The sequence below is a fragment of the Chenopodium album genome, chromosome 25 (assembly GCF_948465745.1).
Source record: "Chenopodium album chromosome 25, dcCheAlbu1.1, whole genome shotgun sequence".
Classification (NCBI taxonomy): Eukaryota; Viridiplantae; Streptophyta; class Magnoliopsida; order Caryophyllales; family Amaranthaceae; genus Chenopodium; species Chenopodium album.
In genome coordinates, this window is record NC_137858.1 from 12,440,553 (window position 1) to 12,462,327 (window position 21,775).

General features: G+C 28.5%; 2 protein-coding genes across 2 annotated transcripts; both read right to left on the bottom strand.

Moving 5' to 3' along the window:
• Positions 1 to 1,357: 1,357 nt before the first annotated feature.
• Positions 1,358 to 6,841, bottom strand: LOC145615426 (glycolipid transfer protein 3-like). Its single transcript, XM_081670499.1, has 6 exons — positions 6,604 to 6,841; positions 5,059 to 5,114; positions 2,932 to 3,062; positions 2,016 to 2,151; positions 1,594 to 1,737; positions 1,358 to 1,393 (listed from the first exon to the last, which is right to left on the bottom strand). The coding sequence occupies exons 1-6, from the start codon at positions 6,827 to 6,829 to the stop codon at positions 1,358 to 1,360; spliced, it is 729 nt and encodes a 242-aa protein (XP_081526625.1). The 5' UTR covers positions 6,830 to 6,841.
• A 6,086-nt stretch (positions 6,842 to 12,927) lies between these two features.
• Positions 12,928 to 19,985, bottom strand: LOC145613189 (glycolipid transfer protein 3-like). The gene is made up of 6 exons (XM_081668251.1): positions 19,447 to 19,985; positions 18,083 to 18,138; positions 15,945 to 16,075; positions 13,635 to 13,770; positions 13,394 to 13,537; positions 12,928 to 13,065 (listed from the first exon to the last, which is right to left on the bottom strand). The coding sequence occupies exons 1-6, from the start codon at positions 19,778 to 19,780 to the stop codon at positions 13,030 to 13,032; spliced, it is 837 nt and encodes a 278-aa protein (XP_081524377.1). The 5' UTR covers positions 19,781 to 19,985; the 3' UTR covers positions 12,928 to 13,029.
• Positions 19,986 to 21,775: the final 1,790 nt, after the last annotated feature.

A 21,775-nucleotide genomic window follows, 5' to 3' on the forward strand; every position in this document is an offset into this window, starting at 1 on the left:
CTTTGTGATGCATATCTCATCACCTACTCATAATTTGTTGATGCACATTATCACCAAGACAATATCCTCGGAGCACTTCTCTCCGCACAACCAAGCCTCGACATTTTTTATTGATGCACTTCTCATCAATTTCTCGATCTTGTTGATGCACATTATCATCAACTTACATTCAATGGAGCACATCTCTCCATTAACTCGATTTGACATTGTCCTCCAATTGACCATGTCACCTTGCATTATACCAAAAATATTTGGTATTATCTTGGAAACCGTCTCTGCGTTGATTACGACTTCCACACCCGTAAACAATTTTGCCCTCTTTTTCACAAGATTTAAATCCTTTTTTATGGGCTAAAAGGGAACCCATCAACTGAACAAACCAACCATTACTTCCATGGTCAAACACAAACACGCTCACTATCAAAAAAAATTCACTCGTTTTTTTTTTAATTTTGCTCACAAACAATGAAATCAAGCTGCGTTGCTTGAATCCAAACTCAATAATATTTTATTTTTAATACTCTCTTCTGCCTCTTTTTTTTCATCTCTTTCCCTTCCCTTTTCCCCGAATCTAACCTGAAGCTCTTGATACCATGTAGAAACTATAAAGGGAGAATGGAAAGAATTACAAAACTAACTTGTATTCATCAATTCAATTAAAACTAAGTACAATAAAAGCCCTTATATAGGCATAACAAATTAAGGAATAATATGACCCATACTCCCACGTCTAACTTTAATAAAGCACAGCTAATTAACCCACTAACTCCACTTAACTCCACATATTCAGCAAACTACTTAACAACTAACAAAACATGTTCCTATCCTAAATTATAGCAACTACTTTGAATCAATCCAACAAGTTCATGAAAATTTAAGTTGACATAATAATTTTTTTTTTTCTTATTATTTTATTTTTTTTTTCATTTTAATACATCCACTCTTGAAGATCATAGATGAAATATTTTATACTCGTATACAATAATCTAGAAACAACATACAAAATATCACAAAATTTATACTCCCAGTCTCATACTCTCATATGACATACATCTCATCAAACAAACATAAAAATCCCATGCATTGTAGGATTCAAAAATTAAAGTCCATTACATATGGTATATATGAGATAAACATAAACAATGACAACTTTAAAACACAAAAAAGAACTTGAATTTTCCCTAAAATTCGACCTACATAACATCTCTAATACACACGATTTCTAACAACGAATTGAAAGATACATCTCAGGATATTAGGATGTAGAAAAGATCTCTAAACAACTTTGGTAAATATGTACATGAGTACGTAAATTCTACTACTTTAATTTGCTTGACGAATCAATCGATAGTGTTCCTTAGGTAGACTTTAGCCTGTCTAGTCCATATAAGTCCTGGATAAAGCATGCATAAAATTAGAAAGAGATTAATTAAGAATATCAATCAATTGTACTATGTTCAATTTTATCCTCACAAACTTAAATGTCATATTAATAGTTCAAATTACACTGTACACGTGACAATAGATTTGGAATGACAGATTATTTTACGTGTATATAGGAGATTTGTAGAATTAATTAGAGTGAGAACTTACAAGAGTGGAATGGAGTTGTTGTAGGAGAGGCACGAGTAAGGAAACTAAAGCTTGGATTTCATCTCTAAGAGTGTCAAAGTTTTCACCTTTGGCCATAAGTAGGCTTATAAATGTATTTGTATCAGGCAGAAGTTTCAAAGCTACCTGCATCACCCACAATATACACACTCATTCATATAATTTCAAGTTATCTTTTTTAATCATCTTCAACAGATATACTGCATAAGTACATCCCTTAGTTTTTTATTTTAACAAAGAGGTATTTTTGCGAGATATAAAAATTTCTTTGTTGTAAATAGTAACGGAGGTAGTAGTTTTATTTGCTACGTATGAGTAATTAACAAGAAAGATTTGATAGATGATAACAAAATAAAGAGATGAGACCTTAGATAGTTAAATTAGTAAGTTAAAGAAGGAATTACTTTATAAGCAGTTGCTGAAATCCATCCATGCCAAGGTTTCAAGGTCATCTCATAAGAGTTTCCAACAATTTGGTCCATATTTTCCCTTGGCTCGATTGCAATATGTTGAAGTAGTGCGCCCATGAAGTCCAAGGACCTAATTTAATTTAATTTAATCACATCATTACAATATTAATTATTATTAAAAAAAATAGCTATCTTTAGCTACAAGTATAAGCAAAGTTAAGTAATATAAAACCATATAATTGTGTGTGAATAGAACAGATAAAAGGGGGACAAATAATAATGTAAATAATTATAATTTGATAAATTGTGTAAGATAAAATTGCTTAAATCTATTCAAAAAAAAAAAAAAAAAAAAAAAAAGAGAAAAAAAAATTGCTTAAATCTATATACTGTTTAATTTTAGGAATTGATCAAACAACTTGTACTAATTTAATTACTGAGTATTTATTAATTAAATGAATTGTACTGTGTGATGTTTAAGTTATGAAGGAAATCTACTGTTTGATCGTCATCCATCAAAACAATAGGAATCTTCAAGAATACTTAATTATACAGGTAATTAAATAAGCTACGTATGGATGAATGGGTCATACACTTAGTATTACCCCTATTAGGCATTAGTGCATTTAAACACACATGTTTAACTTATGTGACACCCATACGAAGTATATATTAGCAAAATGTTATGACGACACATTATTTTAGAAGAGCGTTACAAAGGGCAAATATAATGATATAATCAAGGTATTAGTGATGGAAAGTGTACGCAGTATATTTTATTTTTAAGTTTATGTCTTTAATTAAGATTTATTTTTTGTAACTGGTCGAATATTTTACAATACGGTAAAATGTTATATTATCTCTTAATTATATGATGATGTATGAGATAGAGAGTACAAGTAAAATGTACCTGGTGAGCCAAAGCAAAGCCTTGCTACAACTATTACTCTTTTTGGCATTTCGTTCAACTGCTTCTTTGTTTAATATCTCTATCAAATTCGAATATGTTGCCGGGTCAGAATCACAAAGCATCTCCAATCTCTGTTGTCATGGATCATCATGATTCATGAATGACATATATAGGATGATATTAAATATATTAACTACGAATCAATAATCACTACTTACGTAGTACAAATGGGAGAAAGTCTAACATATAACATGTTTAGTCGTCATACGAATAAAATGTTTGGAATTGTTAGACATGTATGTTGTTTGAAAAGAACATAAAACTTATTCAATTTTTCCCTCTAAAAACAATTTTCATATTAGATCACCCGAATTATTAAAATATTAGATCAAAATCCTTAGTTATTTCTAATTTCACCCATTTTGCACAATAATCTATTAACTATCTAAAATTACGACAACGGCCTCCTTCTTAAAGGTCTATCCTGCTAATTCATGTTGAGTTGATTTAATAAACTAGGGTTCTATCCCAAGTCACTTTTCTTTACCTATCATGGCTATCAAAACATGCATGCATTAAAGTCTAAATCTATTTCCCAAGAATTATGAGAGGAATAATGAGCTCATTTTTTTCTTTTTCATATTAGAAATGTTAATTACTTGAACTCGATCTATAAATAATTAATAACAATTATATATGTCTTGCTCACATGGTCATACAGTATTAGTCAACAAATTACTGTAGAAGAGTATTCAATAACTTTGATTAATATTAATTGCATGCCTTAATCCTAAAAGATAAGCTGGATATAGTTTAATCTAACTGATTGAAATCTCCCCCAAAAATATGCCATACCAATATACCATGCATGACTTTAAGTTTAAATCCAATAATAAACGAAAAAGAAATAAATGATGAAAGATATGAATGATATCCTCATAAAGTCATTTTCACCAACTATCCTGTAATTCTGTCACCAAAAAGGTTAAGAGAATTCCAAAGAATTATATTTAACATGTTACGGAGTATAATAATACTTTGTCTTCTTGATCTTATCGTTTACCTACTATGGAAATGCATTATAGTCTGCTATTAACACTACTTTTAAGAAAGAATTTAGAAAAGGTAAATGAACAAATTAATTGGATTACAAACTTATCATATCACATCATTACCAATATTTTTTCATTGGTATTACTTTCCTTAAAATAATGTGTCATAAGAGTTTGCGTGATATATACAAGTAGATAAAAACATAAAATTTATATATTATTTCATTTCGAAGTATGTATCTAATCTATTTATAATAGGATATCGAATGACTAAATTACTGTAGATTTTGATGTAAAATATACTACGTAATAAATAGTGATATTTGTTATGTAGCAATATTGTATGTTTAAAAGCTAGCATAGGAGTATTGCTTCTAGTAATATTGATATGTTATAGGCCTTATAGCTTATCACACAATTAGTATATGATTTATTAGCTTGTGTCTAGGCGACAAAACTGGTTTCCTAGTATCTTGGGCATTTATCATATCACCCATGCACATGAAGAAATATGCTCCAACTGCGGGAGCATGTCTTTGTTATGGTGTGGCTTATAAGATCTTATCAGTTTGAGGATTCTCATGATTCCGAATTAGGCGAGCTTAGCAACTCTTACACTGTGATCTCTAATTTAATGTACGATTATATAAGCTCGAACCATTTTTTAACCTATCATAAATCGTTACAATGATGAGAATGAATTTCAACAATCGATCTCATCTCCAAACTTAGCATAAGTTTTTTCTTAATGTCCATTATATATATTACAACTACATCCCAATACTATCAACCAACTGGTAATGCATAAATGGTAAAATTAAAAAATTTGTGAAATATTTGATATTTGGGAATGAGCTAGGACTATGAATCTATGATGAAGAACATTGATTTTACTTACAAATTTATATACAAATTGAAGTTGTATATATTGTTTTAATTCTGTTGTTCTTGGGTCTTAAGCTTGATTAGTTGATTCTATGAACTTTAGAGGAACCATCTTTGCACAAGATATACAACTTTATTTAATTAAACAAACAAAATCATGTTAGCTAATCATGAAGTAGTAATTAATTACCTGAATGTTTTTAGAAATGTCTTGTTTCAGCACAACCATCGTCGGCCCTATCTTATCTGCATAGAATTAATTACACAAATTAATATTAACTCAGCATATAGTGTGATAATAATGTCCGACTATGGTAGAGACTTTGTATTTTTAATTTTCATAATGATAAATGATGGAAAATGATAATCAAATTTTAATTAAAACGTATGTAGATAGATTGGAAGTATATACGTACTATATATATAATTTTTACTCCATATGATTTATAGATAATTATTTATCAAAGAAAAAATGTATAAATTTACATAAAATGGCTACAATGTAATAATGTATGTGCATGAAAGTTTGAAACTCCAATGTTATATCTTTTCTTTTTAAAAAAAACCTCAAATGTGATATAATACATGATAAATCAGACTCCTTACTAACATTATGATATGTTTAAAACTACACATAAACCGTACGACATTTAGCATATATAAGAAAAACTTGAATGTTATATATTACAAACTATCTTAATATTAAAAAGGAAGATAATACTTCATTAATCTACTAACTTTTTCGATTTAATTTCTTTGTCAACATGGTTGACTTGTATAGTTTAGCTGTACGTAATTATATGTACAATATCCTTTGATAACACTAACAAATTAAGTTGATGAAGAAATTAACCTTTTTTTTTTTTTTTTTTTTTTTTGGGTATTGCTAATATATCTTATATCAGCATAAATATCTTTCTGTTTTACAAATTGTTGAATAAACTTGTTACCCATAATTTTGACAGACAGAAAAGTAAATAAATTAAAAAAAAAAAATCCTATTTTGTTAGGTTAATTAGTTGATTTATATCACGGTAAATAATGCAAGATAATACAGTGAAAAAAAAAAATTCCCAACCTAATTAATAAGACTGAAAAAATCACCATAAAACATGAAAAATGACATCCGATCAAACCATAAATTATTGCAACATCTCCCACAAAACTTTGCCAATTCAACTTTTTTAATAATAAAACATAATTATTTTCCAACAAAAAATCATTGACATTCTACAAATATTTGGTCAATCATATATCAATACTTAAAAGAATTGAACTTATTGATGTACACTATAATGGAAATTTCAGATCTATCCAAAATAAGAAAAAATCCTAAGAATATCTGGATCGCTACCAAATAGGAAACAATTAGTCGTTAATTAAGTATTATATGCAAAACGACAACTACTACTTGCATGATTCATGTAATAATGATCAACAAAATGTTCAAAAACAAATCACGAAAAGATTACGTTCAATAATACCTTTTTCAAATTTTTTTTAAAAAATAATCACACAAGAAACTACTAGTACATCATCAACCCGGCTTGAACTTAAATTAGTCGAGAGTCTAGTAGGTTCTGGATAGTGGATAAAACTATAGTGGTTTATCATCAACCCGGCTTGAACTTAAATTAGTCGAGAGTCTAGTAGGTTCTGGATAGTGGATACAACTATAGTGGTTTATCTAAAGACTTGAAAGCGATAAAAGAGAAAAGTGAGAGAAGTTACATACCTAGAACTTGAACGATTAAGGTACAAAGAGATAGAAACGAGCTGGTGGGTATGTATGAAATAACACGACGTTGTTGTTGTTCGGAAACAGCAGCAAGATCAACAGATGAAGTGTTCGAATTATCGATGTTATCATCATTATTGATAATTTTTGTGAGCAAAAAAAGCTCTTGAATTAAAGACTTAATCTCAGTTTCTTTTGCCATAATTTCTCTCTTTCTTTTCATATCTTTTGAAATGATAATATATCTCATTCTTATGAAAAGTCTTCTCTTATTTATAGTCTTCAATAGTAACCCTAATCACATAATAAAAGTATATTATATTAAGTTACAGAAGATACTACATCTAATTATATTTTATCTTGAAGTGCAATGCATCTATAATATTATTTGAACTATATGTAAACAATTTGTGACTTTAAATCACTACTTGACTTTCATTTGTTTTTTCTTGGGGGGCATTACATAATGCTAAGCAAGCAAAATTTTTATTTGTAGAGATTCTATTTACAACTGTCGCTAGTTGCTCATTTTAATGAGCTATATAATTTATGGAGTATATATTTTTACCACAGTGATATATACTTACTACGACTTGATATATAGACAATACGTTTTAATTTGTATATCTAAATCATGTTTTAATAGATAATTCGTAATATATAAGTCTCACTTATAATGTTTTTAGTCATACATGAAATTTCACCGTTCGATCTTGCAACTATTGCATGAAGTTAGAAATATAATTAAGTGGGTTCAATTCAGATCATTACGTCATTGTTTTTAGATAGAAATTAATTTTTAAGTATAAATGTACATTGAAATAAGTGTATTTATTGTCACAAAATCATAACCCTTATTAGCAGGTATGGCATCAAGGGTTAACATTTTTCCACTATGTATTATTATTACACTTAACCTAAACTTATTATTACCACCATCGTTTATTATTAACATACACAATTAATCCGCATTATTTCCTGTTTTTCTTCTCCTTTAATTTGGGGGTTAATGTGGAGGGTATCTATGATTGATTTTATATCATTATACATAGTTCTTTCCAAGAAAACGAAATTCTATAATAATGGTAATAGATCGTTGATAGGGACCTTAGTTTTGACCTAACATAAAAAGAGACTTATGATTAATAATTTTATTCAATCAATTTGTTTAGTGTTTCTTGCATGACTGCCTCTTTAGGGACTTTAATTATAGTCAAACAAAGCAATGTGTCCTTTTCTGTTTTGTTTCATTTGTAATAATTCCATATTAAAATGTCAAAACAATATGGATAAAAATAAAATTACATTGATGGAAAAGTACCATTGTTAGATCTGTTTCAAAACGAATGACTAATAATAATAAGTTAAGCTTAAGAGTATATATTATCATGTTTCAAATCTCTATCGTTAAAATGTAAATCATAATAATTAATAATAAAGCTTAACCTCAATAACTATATATATTTAAAAAGATCGAACAATTGAAAAAAAAAATAATAATAATAAATTTCACCGTAATATTATCAATTATGCATAAAGTGCACACAATTGCACAAACAATTGTGGATACAAACAACATAAACTTCAACCAAGGGAACACACAATGTTAATCTTTGTCATCAATAATAATGTAGTTTCTGTCGCGATATCGACATTAGTTTGTGATATTGTGTACACTTTATGCATATAATTAGTGTTGTACGTTATAACCAAATATTTTATTGATATAGAATTGTGTTGGATTAGCGTATTTGACCCTACAAATTAAAATACCTTAGCTAAACGGGGGTTATGTGAATCTTGTAGCTCATATGCTATGATGCTTCAATTTGGGTAAGTAAAAGACTTGACCTAAGTCAATAAGCCTTCATTTTGCACGATTTTTACTCGTTGAGGGAGGCGTAGGTATGTATCTAGCCTTACTAGCTAGCTCCATTTGTTGCTAGCTTAGTTTCTTCGTTCCTAACAAATTCCGTTGATTTTTTACTCTCTAAATGATTTTTTAACAACAACAATTATAGGAAGTGCATGATACTTTATGAAAATAGTATGGTAGGTATCTAGCTTAGCTAGCCTCATTTGGAGGGTTGATATTCTACATTCAACCTATTTGAATATTTAAGACTTTTATAATTTCCATTGGTATCAAACAAAAAGATATTGTATGAGATGTGTAATTTATTTCATTAGTTTGATTTCATTTTTTTTAATAACATGGTTTCATTAACTTTTGATTGTATTAAGCTAATGGAGGAATTTTATTTATATGGGAAGTACATGATCATACTTTATAAAATTTCAGTATGTTTAGACGTCAATTATTGTCTCACAAAAATTAAATAGTCAAAATATAAAAAAAAATCTTAGAAATGGAAAGAGTATGAAATTGAAGTATAAAAGGATAGAGCATTTTGTTATAGTGGCAGATATCGGCTTATGAGCCGAAGTTGACTTTCATTATTTGGGATAAATTCATCCTCTTATCAGCAAATCAAAGCACATTCATTCAATCATTCATTACTATAAACAAAATATTATACAAGTAATAATGTTAAACGCAAGCCTGGGACATACTCGCAAACTAAGAGAGAGAGTCTACTCCACAAGATCAAAGGAGGTTTCATCCCAGGCCAAAACCATATGGCAATAGGAGGAGTAGCCCCTTAGCCTTATAAATTGTTTAACTCTCTCTTATTCAACCAATGTGAGATACTTACATGTGGTGATACACTTCAACAAATAAAGAAAATGCTTGATAAAAAATAGAGTATAATATCCCTACCTTATAAAAAGTAGTTGCTCACTGGATGGTTTAATTACATGACAACATCAGTCACTGGACAACGAAAGGTTGTTGTTTTATGTGGGAGTTATTTTAAATTAGCTCAACTAAAGTTTAGAAATTACACAACTAAACAGCAACCAACACATTTATCGTTTAGATACAAATAGCTTTGATAAAATATTATACACAAACCGGCATTGGTCCTAAAGGACATCAATAATAATTCTTTTCAAAGGGCTTGTTGTACCCCGCGCATCGCGCGCGTTAGAATCTTTAGTTACATTGAAAATTGTGGTAAAAGCAAATATGTAGCCTTTATGAATAAGCATTTAATACCTTTTCTAATTTAGAAAAACAGTGTAATAAAATACGGAGTATTACATTTTTTTATATTTTTATATTTTTTTTTCATTTTAAGCTCCTTATATGTAGTCCTAAGGGATATGTAGAAACAGAAAAACATAAAGAGTATTTTAAACATAATAAACTCTAACTAATAAGTTATTTCACACAAAACAAAATATGGATCGTTTGTTTTCAAAAAAAAAAAAAAAATAAATATGGATCGTTTGACATTTTCACTAACAAATACTCCGTAAGTCAATTTTAGACAACTCCTCTTCTATTTGTGGTTCTTGTTTACGTTAATTAGCTTATCGATGCGAATCCTTAATCTTAAATATCTTTTATTGTATATTAGTAATAATTATTGAGAAAAAAGAATATTAATCAAGTATTCAATGAAACACATAAAACAATACTCCATATGACTATGTTTATTCTAATATATAGGATAGTTATAATACAAAGTATTACGGAGTAGTATTTACAACTTACATTTTATCGGACAATACAAGTTCACATGTTATGTACAAACAATAATTAAGATAAGTGGAATCAAACCAAACCTAATTAATTAATTATCCGAATTTTGTTTTTGTATTTAAGCTTGTTCTTTTCCCTTTTGTTTGAAATATAGACAACATGATGAAATTGTTGGAAATTAAGAGGTAAGATTATACGTTGTACTACATAGATAAGATGTACTTGTACTGTAGATACAATGTTTCTGTTAACTTACATGCAAAAAGATGGTAGGCCAATAATCTGATCAAATCTTTTTTAGATCTAATTAAGAATTTAAATAAAGGAGAAGCAACTGAGTTATTTACAATTAGTATAAACAATGATTATTCTTCCATTAACTTTTTGTGTTTAATAATTAATTATATTATCCTCTTAATTAATTTGTCTCATAATTAGAGACACATTTAGCCATAGGACATAAGCAGTTCTGTCAACCAAAATGTACTGTTAAAGTCAGTTTTCTTCAATTAAATCTATGGATAAGGACTAATTTCAGTACATATTGGTGTTGAATATATGTTTAATATAGAAAGGGTTTTAATAGAGCATGTTAATGTAGTTGGCCATCATAATTATTTTATTTATTTATTTGGTTATCATAATTGATTGGTATTATTGATGTTGAAATTATTGATTTATTGTTGATATGTTGAGCATTGGAATTAGCTAGTTTGGACTGTTTGCTAATTTACGAAAGTAGAGCAGGTTACATTTCTATTTTGGTGTTAAAAGAAATAAAGGAACACAAACTTTTAAATAAAGCGAACATCCGTTATAAAGTGACAATAAAATACGCAAAAGTTATACTAAAACGCATAAAAGTTACCCTGATATATATGAGTTATTTATGCTTCATTGATAAATTTGACAAAAGTGATACTAAATTTGACAAAAGAGACACTAAATCTAACAAAAGTATACCCGATATATAATAAATTACTGAAAACCGGGTGTATACAAAAGTTTTCCATAAAAGAAAACATGTACGTAGCGGCGGGACAATTTTTATAGCTGCGTAAAAGGAGTCATAAACTTATTTGTTTTATAATAATCGCAATATTGGTATACACATAACATTTTAGAAAATTATAGAATGGAAATAAAAAGAATATATTTATAATATAAATTGTAGCTAATATGAGAGAGAAGTAAAAAGTAGTGTTTTTCAAGGAAAAAAAAAACAGTAGTACAAGTGAAATTGGTAAAAAAAGAAAAATAAGTAGTAGAATATTTGTGAAAGTGGGGTTAGTGAGCGGGAGAATTCTAAACTGGTAAATATTGAAGTAACTAGCTTAAGGCCCGTGCTATATATGCACGGTAAGTCTAATCTTTTTAAGAAAATTAATTAAATCCAACAAATAAAATTTGATAAAACATACAAATCAAATATATAGAAATTATAATGTCATAATCTATATTAATAGGCAAAGCAACAAATCATCTTAAAAATGGATTTTTTATTTTTTTTTAGTCTACCCAAACTCGAGATTTTTTCAGGCGGGACTTGATCAGGTCTAGTGGCCATGTTAGTGAATACTTATGTATAAATGTATTTTTAATAAACATCAAAAATCAATCGAACAACAAACTAAAATCTCCACTAAAATTATTAGCAAAAGTGCAAACATACACAAAAGTACAAATAATATATCACCTTTGTATCTAAAAAATCATTTGTTAAACAGAACATTTATTTTATAGCTATACTATAGTCCATAAATCAATTGCTAGAGGTATTTGAAAAAAAAAAAAAAATTAAGTGATGTTTTAAAGTAATTTCTTTAATATCTAGTATATGAATCAATTTATTATAACCTTTTTTTGGCAAAATCTAATAATACTCCATTTAAAAGATAGTTAAAAGGAGTTGAAATAATTTTTTTTTTTTTTTTTTGAAAGATATATATATATATATATATATATATATATATATATATATATATATGTATATATATATATATATATATATGTATATATATATATGTATGTATGTATATATATGTATGTATGTATATATATATATATATGTATATATATATATGTATGTATGTATATATATATTTTATATATATATATATATATATACATATATATATATATACATATATATATATATACATATATATATACATATATATATATACATATATATATATATATACATATATATATATATACATATATATATATATACATATATATATATATATATATATATATATATATATATATATATGTAAAATCAAATATTAACAAAAAAAAAGGTTAAAAAGGGAAGGGGAGTTTTGGAAAGAAAAAACAACTCAGGATGTGACACGTATCACTCCGGCCCGGTGTCTGTTTTAGTATTAAGTTATTGATTGATGAAAGAGAGGAATTGGAGATAGAGAGTTATCCTTAGCTAATCTTTTAATGTGTGACGAATAAAACCTATCCAAACACTCTTTAATACGAAGTACGATGAGTATATCAACATTCCTTTGATCAAATGTAAGTCCATACAATTGATCGAAGATATTTAGTAATAAGAGTAATAACGAACCAACTTGAATTATGAACTGTACAAATAAAAATAAGCAATTATAATTAGGTGACTAATTATTGGTAAAAGTCTTAATCTTCAATAACTTACGTATTTACATAAAGTACGTATACATGTATACATTAAAACAGGAAGTAGAATTGCCTAGAAAATTAATCTCTATTTCTTTTTAGTAACTATGTACAGAAGTAAGTCATATTAATATTTGCAAGTCGATCAACGAACGTCCTTAGGTAGACTTGAGCTTCTCCAGTCGATATGAGCTCTGGAAACATACACAAGATTCAGAATAAAATTTCAAGCCAATGTATAATAGAATGGTTCTTGAGATCAATTTTCACTAAATCTTGACAAATATATATTACATAGTATTACATTCCGCCATTTTTTTCTTATTAGTGTTATAGTTGATTGTACATGTTAACTAAGATACGACTTTAACCAATGATGTATTCAATTTTTTACTAGTAAAAATAAATAAATAAAATTATTTATGTATATATGTATACAAGCTCAACAACATCTTATACGCTAGCATTTTTATTACAGTATTAGTGTACAAAAAAAAAGTCGGTTTAATAACGGGCACTTACAAGAGTAGAGTGTAGATCTTCCAAAAGGGGCAAAAGTAATGAAATGAAAGCTTGGATGTCATCTTTGAAGGAGTGAATATTATCACCTTTGTCCATGAGTAGGAGAATAAGTGTATCAGTTTCAGGCACTAATTTTAGAGCTACCTGCATTGCATCACCAACCATTTTCATATATCATGCTATATTATACGCCAAATAAATTGTGTCGTAGACCTTGTGATTTGAGAGTTTAAGAATTTACTTTGTAAGCAGATGCTGAAATCCAACCATGCCAAGGTTTTAATGTGGTTTCGTAAGAATTGGCCACAATTTGCTCCATACTTTCTCTTGGTTCAGCTACTAGCTTTTCAAGTAATGCTGCCGTGAAGTCTAAGGTCCTTCATTATTTACACGAAAACAAATAATTATACATTGTCCCGGCCCATAAATAATTTATATCGAGTATTCGCGCGAATACAAGATATGGAAGGTAAAAAAAAAAACATATGTATGAGTATTTGTAAAAAAGATACTAAATGGTTGAAATTTATGAATGAAATAACATTTATTACTCTAATTTATATCTAAATTATTAATACGAGTACCCTTTTTTAACACATAAGCTAAAAACACATTCTATTAAGGGCCTGTTCTCTTACGCTTAAATTCAGTTCAGTTCAGTTCAGCTGAGTTCAGTTCAGTTCAGTTCAGTTCAACTCAGTTCAGTTCAGTTCAGTTCAGCTCTTAATTTCCTTCTCTTATAAAATATTCATTTCAGTTCAATTCAGTTCAGTTCAGTTCAGTTCAGCTGAGTTCAGTTCAGTTTAGTTCAGTTCGGCTGAGTTCAGTCAATGAGAACAGACCCTAAGTTAGGAAAATCCCAATCACCCCACAGGACCATATAATACCAAAAATTGAATTGAATGACATAGAGTTGCACAATTAAGTAGATCATATATATGTACTCCCAAGATTTATTTTTAATCATTATAACTCATCCTCATGTTAATCACATAATCGTCCTTAGTGTAAAACTGATGAGTATGTATTACTATAGAAAGTAGATTTAGCTATTGATCTGAAGAACTTGTAGACTGGTAGTCAATTTAGATTCCATGCATTTATGTATAATGGCGGCAAAGCCAAAGGTTTTATTTGCAAGTACAAATGGTAACTTATTCACACACGTATAACACTACAACACTACTCGTCTTATATTTATCAATGTATGTATGTATGTATAACTTTAACCAATAATTCATATCTTAACTTATTGATTAGCAAATACAGAGTATAATTAAAACAATAATTTTTTAATTATACAAGGTGATATATACTAATCTAGCAAGTTCAATTTAATTTATTTTCTGTAGTAAATGGGATCGTCCAAGACCCAATCTAATTTGTGATAAATTTGATTAATTTAAGGTAGCAATTGATTCAATAGCAGCCTAGCTACTTGGTACCATGCATTCATGCATGTATAATTGTACAAATAATGGAGAGCATGCAGAGGAGACACAAAATGAAAATCTCGACGTACGAAAATGTATTTTTAATGTCATCAATTTGTCTTTGTTGTACTATAAATTATATAAATTACTTGATGTATCTTATTTTATCTGTCATTTAGATAATGTTACCTTGCTACTGTCTATAATTTAACATTAATTATCAATGAGACAATGAGTAAACAATATTTGGATCAAATTGATATAAAAGGCTTTAAATAATCATAATTGTTAGGGGCATGTGCAAAATAATCTAAAATGAGGGAACTGTGCCCATTAATAATGTTTTTTCTCCTTTGTCAAAAAAAAAAAAAAAAAAAAAAAAATGTTTTTTCTTCGTTTTGTTGTTGGTTTATGGTTGGAAGCTAAGAATGAAAAATTCAAGAAGATTATCGAACTTAACCAAAATTTTAAGTTAATGGTTGAAACCCATAATTAATTTTGTATACTCAATCACATCCCTTCACACGAGAGACTGTCAGCACATGCTCCGCCATACCTAGTGCTGTCGTGCTGGATATAATTCCACTTCGAAAAAAGGGGATAGAAGAGATTCGAACTTGTGACATTTGTGTCACATTGACGCTATTACCATGTCAAAAACCCATCTCAACTAAAAATTGAAGCAGATGATCAATAAAGCCCATAAATGATTTATACACTCTATTAGAAAGTTACAACTTAGTGGTATATTAAAAGAGCAACTTTCATATAATCATATATAAGCTAGAGTACCTGAAATTTCTTGAATGTCGACTAACTTCGATTAAATTCAAGAATTGAATGAGAGTATCAGAGGTCAAATCTGCGTACGTTTTTTACTTTTTGTAATTCTCTCTACACCAAAATTCTTGAATATTTCAAAAGAAAATTAAATTTTCTCAAGACCTAGAATACAAGTATATGTAATTATTGATGTGGCCTGGAACAATTCTCTTAGTTTGGATCATTTTACATGCACAAACCGCGCGCGATTACTTTATTAAACATACCATCAATTGTTATAGATTTAGCACAAGATTTAATTAAATTGGTATAGTAGGAAAATAATACATACATACCTGGTTAGCCAAAGCAAGGCTTTGCTACAGCTATCACCTTTTTTGGCACATCGTTCAACTGCTTCTTTGTTTAATATCTCTACCAAATTTGAATATGTTGTCGGATCAGAATCGCAAAGCATCTCCAATCTCTAAGGTTAGGATTCATGAACGAATTATAATTAATAAATGACGAATCTAATTATGAATCTTGTCTATGAATTAGGTGAAGTTATTTATGAAATGGTAAGCAATATTCATGCCACCTATATGTAAAGAGGAAACAAGCAAAATACATAATCCAACTAAATTCGTCTTTAAGAAAACAAATGATAATTATTTTGTGTTTCCTTTTTCTTTAGGTGTGTGACTTAGGAAAGCACCAATAATAGGCTAGATTAAAGGTTTGTTTTATTAACGTGATTTTAATTTAATTTAACTGAGTTTATTTGAACTTACTTGAATTTATTCGATCTTATTAGAATATATATAATTATAAATTGAACCTATTAATTAGTTTGCTCTTAAAACCATTTTCAGAAGCAATTGATAGTTAAACTAACAATATGTCTAACAGTTATACTTATGCTTTATGCATCTCACAAATGATATAAAAAAGAGAGTTTTCCACAGCTTCATCGCCTTCATGTGTAACAAATTCCCTTCATTGTGGTTAATACTTGGTACATTTGCTCGAAGGTACGTAATATTTAATCTAATTGCGCGTAATGTGTTAAGAGCTTGGAGGTTACATTTAATCTAATTGGGCGTGCCTTTAGATCTAGGTAACATGGTCTAAACTCGTGCAAGGTTAATCTGGATCATCTTCAATTCATACCCTATTACAACTTACAAGTGATTCAACCATTGAAACTACATCAAAAACTAACTTCCTCTAGCTTTGGATTATTGTTTTATGGCAAGTTGTTACTAATGAATACATAAAAAATACATGTAGAGTATATTTAGGGTTAAGCAGAATATTTCAATAGTTGAGCTTTTCTATTGATAACTTAAACAAGCAACTGTTTGTCAAAACAAAATCAAAATCTTGCATTCTTGCCAAGGCACAATCAAGAGAGAGACTTGGCATTGATTATTGATAACATCTTATGTCAACATTATTACCTCAAAACTTCAAAATCCATGTTATAAAACATGTATCACTAGCTAGACATATAATATTAACATTAAACATATTCTATCATTTTTCAAAAGACTACTTCCAAATTTTCAAGCGATTTGACAATCTTTACTCTTCAATACTAATTTGCTCTATGGAATAATTTACCTAAATTATGGTTTTATTATCTCTATATAGATTTTTACATAATTTGACACTAATAAAGCCAAAAGGGTAATAAAAAATAATAATAGTAATTAAAAGCGTGCATACATTATATACACGCGCTTTAATGTTTACATTACTTAATCATTAAACCTTTAATTAAATTTGAAGGCATTTAATTTCTAACGTAACTAGTGTGTGAATCGGGTTTTGTCCCGCGTGATACTTTAAATAATTTCATTTTTATATTAACGCTTAGAAAGACTTATTAATTTTTTTAACGTGGGTAGATTAGAATACAATAAATATATATATATGTATGTATTTATATATAAATTTGGATTAATAGAGCATAAATTAATTCTAGTCAAGATGGTAATACATATGGTTTCCATTGTGGCATGAACCTAAAGTTGTATGTTGAATGATGATGTGTTGCTACACCGGTGTAAGAAAAGATACACGTGGCACATACACAATTTAATAAATGCCTTTTAATATATAGTATAAATGGCATAATATCTCATAAATGTAAGCAATATATAGTTTTATTCATACAATATTGCTAACATACAAGAAAATTCAATTAATAGCATCTTACTCATCATTATTTTTTGTAATACAATACTTTCTAGAAAATCATCATATATATATTGAATTATCCCTTTTTCTTTAAGCTAATCATTGGAAAAAAAAAAGCTAACATAATAATTTGATGTCTTATAACTAAAATTTGATTTTATGGGCAACTAAGTAATTTCCTATAACGTATTAACGTTAGCTAGATAAGACAGTTTTCATCTATAAGATTTTGTCCAATAAACTTAACTCCACAAAAACTGTTCAAGCTAGAAGGTAGAAGGGCATTTACCTGAACATTCTTGTGGATGTCTTGTCTCATTACAGCCATTGTAGGTCCTATCTTATCTGCAATAATTTACATAAATACGCAAACAATAAAAACTCTATCTTTGGTGATGAATTTTTTTCACATAATGATCTCGATCGTCTTATCTTAAGACACACACAGATTCTATAAATAAACGTGATTGATATACACATTGAGATGAATATAACAAGATTTAAATTTTTTTAAAAAAAACATCGATGATGATTTATTTTCATAGTTTGACTATATTTATATAACCAAGACATTTCATTCAAGGATTAACGAATAGGAAAGGAGGAAGTACAATTTATCAAAATTTTAGAAAATCTAATCATCAAAAGAAAAAGAGAGGTGAAGGAAAAAAAAAAAAAGCAAAGGTAATATGTAGCAAACTACGTACATGCTGAAAACAAAAGGTGTTAAAATAAGTCAATGGTAACAAATTTTGTTGAGAGATATTTTTAAGTTTGAGTGCCTCAAATACGTATGTAACAAAAGGATATTTACCTTCAATTAATTTAACACACCATCTTGTATCATAGATTAGACTATATCAAATTAGTAATTTAAAGACAACTTACTAGTGAAGGATCGGAGGTAAACTTGTCATGTCATAATAATATTAATTTAAGCTTTCATCTGCAAAAGAGTTGCATAAACCCTAGAATAAATGACACGTAAAAATCAAAATTCCTTTAAAATTCGTTTGTGTTATATATATCCAACCTTATAAATGATCTAAGATGAACTTTGCCTAATAAATTATGATATATAGAGTACAGTGTGCATATTTCGAAGAGATGACATTTTACCTAATATACTTTGTAACTTGACTTATAAAAAAAGGGCAATTGGGAAATTTGTAGAAAAAAAGAGGTCTTTTATGTACTATTGGGTGGAAGTTTATGTTTCGTTATTCTTAATAATCTAAATGTAATTTATTTTATTGAAAGGTTCAAATGTAATCTAGCATTATTTTATGTGCCAAACAACGACTATTATTACTATGGTTGTTCTCATCATATGAATTCTTTGTTTTATCTTTTTCTCTTCTCAGTAAAATTTGTAAATCACCCTGTTTTGTTATTTAGGTAAGAAATAAGACATGCTACTATTAATGATAATAAGATGGACCTAGCTTCTCAATCATGTATGGATAAACTTGTGGTTAGTTGAGTAAAAGCCACAAAACGACATGTATCATACATGAGGCATCCACAAGCCTGATAATGACTAGCAGGTAACCCAATTAAAGTTGATAACAACTTCTTCATAAAAATAAATCAATCAATCATCAACAGAGTTCAATAGTTCATAGATATTATTAAGAGAGGAAATTAAATTACCAAGAACTTGAATGATCAAGGTGCAAATTGACAGAAAAGGCCTTGTAGGTATATAGGAAACACCCCATTCTTGTTGAATTTGATCTGCAGTCACTACATCAGCAACACCAGCATCAGCAGTCGCGACAACAGCATCAGCACCAGCACCAGCACCAGCACCAGTAGCCGCGACACTAGCATCAGTAGCAGCAGGAGAAGACAGAGCCATACCAATATTGTTGTTGGTGTTGTTATTACTTAAAGTAGCGCGACGAATGAGTTTGATAAGCAAAGAAAGCTCTTGAATGGCAGATTTAATCTCTGTTTTCTTCTCTATTTCTCTCTTCCTCTTCATGATTCTGCCCTCACAAAAAAAAATAAAAAATAAAAAATCTTACCAAATAAAAAGTCTTCTCTTAGCTTGTTGAATTTATGTATGTATATTTGTGTAGTGAGAGAATTGTGGTGTGTTTATTTCTAGTGTTATAAAATAATAATGATGAGAAAAAGAGAGGCAAACAGAAGAAGATTACATTTATAATTTTTTATTGATATTTTTCAAGTCTTATTAGATTCTTTCTTGAAATGTTTTCAAAATATTCATAATCAACTCTTATTAAGAAATTAATTAGTGGGTGGTTTTTATTTGTAGCTGACCTTTATTTAGTGTTTTTTTATAAATTTTGTTATTGTCAATTATTATTAATTTTATACTGATTTAAACTATTGATGGTGACCTCGAATTTGACCTAAGAGTAATTTTTAATTTAAAGTTTAAGCCAATCATAAACAATGGCATGCAATTTATTTAGTGTTCTCTAGCGTGATCACCTGACTAATTTCATAGTTTCATCTCTACACATCTATAGAATAATTTTATAAGTTCATAATTAAACGTATTAAGGGTCTGTTCTCTTACGTTGAAATTCAGTTCGCTTCAGTTCAATTTAGTTCAATTCAGTTCAGCTCCTAATTTCCTTCTTTTATAAAATATTCATTTCAGTTCAGTTTAGTTAATGAGAACAGACCCCCAAAACTTATTAATCCTATACACTTATAGGAATTCTATCTTCCTTTGGTCATGTAATCAGTTTTATTTTCTTCCCCCAAAACTTCACAACATATGTTCATGGTCATAAGAGAAACGGTGTCATCACTTCATAATGTAGAGTATTTACTCCTATTATCACCAATTGATTTTAGAACTAATGGAACCTATCCTTGAGCCTTGTTTGTGGATTGAACTCTCCTCTATCTTACGAGTATTTGGGTTGCCTAGACACTAGGTCCCTTTCGTGTGTACACCTTCAGTCCTAGAAAAAATATAGGAGGTACGGTATATATTGATTGATTTCAACGTAAACAATAACCATATTACCAATTCAATTCACTTCATTCCGTTATTTATAACAATATTTATTTTTTCAAAATCTTGACTAGAAAAACATACAAGCTAAGTAATCCGTAATATTCTTTGAAACTAAAAATACAAAATCACTTGGTGAGAATAATGATAATTAATAAATCCAAACAAAACATTGGGTTTAACCTTTAAAAAATTCCTATATACAGTGGGATTCATTCCAAGGTTGATGGGGTTTTTTATACGTTTGATTATTGAAATAGTCCAAGCATATGATGATGAAGTTCCTAGTACTCTAGTAGTAGAATTTGGTCCATTTATTAAAAATATGAAGCGGATTATGAAGCTAAGATGATGTATTGATATTGTTTGAAGATGGTGCGTACCATACTTTATTACCTTTTGTATGTTTATACTTGCCCCAATTGCTTCCTATCCTAAATTGTTAATAAATGATATGATCTAAAAACATTTTACTTTGTTACTAGCTCTATGAAAACTGTCGCGAGGGATTATTGTAGTAAGTTTGGATGTTCTTGTAGCAATAGTATTACAAAAAACAAATGTAAAAATTAAAGAACTTTAACATGCATGAGAGATTTTTACAAGGAAATTTTCCATACTGACCTAAATGGAAAGAATAACTTATCCACTAGGGATTTTCTCTAAAGTCTAAACTCGATCCCTTTTTTTATTTTGACGGAAATTAATAATATCATTAAATAATTGTCATACGACATTTATAATAATAAAGATCATAAAAAAATGCAGATTTTAGAGAAAATGCCATAATTTACAATCAAATTTTATAACTATATATTTTAATTTGCATATTTGGCATATATAGCTCATACCCCACCCCTTTAAGCTTGACATGAGCAATAATTTTCGATGTTTTTGCATCTTTCCAAGTAGAGACCTTCGCAATCTGCGTTAATGTTTGAATCAAAAAGTTGGTGACAAACCCTAAATCAGTAGGAATCCAAA

What these genes read in the sequence shown, in the direction of transcription:
- LOC145615426 (XM_081670499.1), bottom strand. Translation starts at nt 6,829, where the DNA reads ATGAAAAGAAAGAGAGAAATTATGGCAAAAGAAACTGAGATTAAGTCT. An exon ending in CTTAATCGTTCAAGTTCTAG is followed by an intron (nt 5,115 to 6,603) that starts GTATGTAACTTC and finishes AATTCTATGCAG; the next exon opens with ATAAGATAGGGCCGACGATG. An exon ending in AACAACTCCATTCCACTCTT is followed by an intron (nt 1,394 to 1,593) that starts GTAAGTTCTCAC and finishes TGCTTTATCCAG; the next exon opens with GACTTATATGGACTAGACAG.
- LOC145613189 (XM_081668251.1), bottom strand. Translation starts at nt 19,780, where the DNA reads ATGAAGAGGAAGAGAGAAATAGAGAAGAAAACAGAGATTAAATCTGCC. An exon ending in GCCTTGCTTTGGCTAACCAG is followed by an intron (nt 13,771 to 15,944) that starts GTATGTATGTAT and finishes TAAATAATGAAG; the next exon opens with GACCTTAGACTTCACGGCAG. An exon ending in TTTCAGCATCTGCTTACAAA is followed by an intron (nt 13,538 to 13,634) that starts GTAAATTCTTAA and finishes GATGCAATGCAG; the next exon opens with GTAGCTCTAAAATTAGTGCC.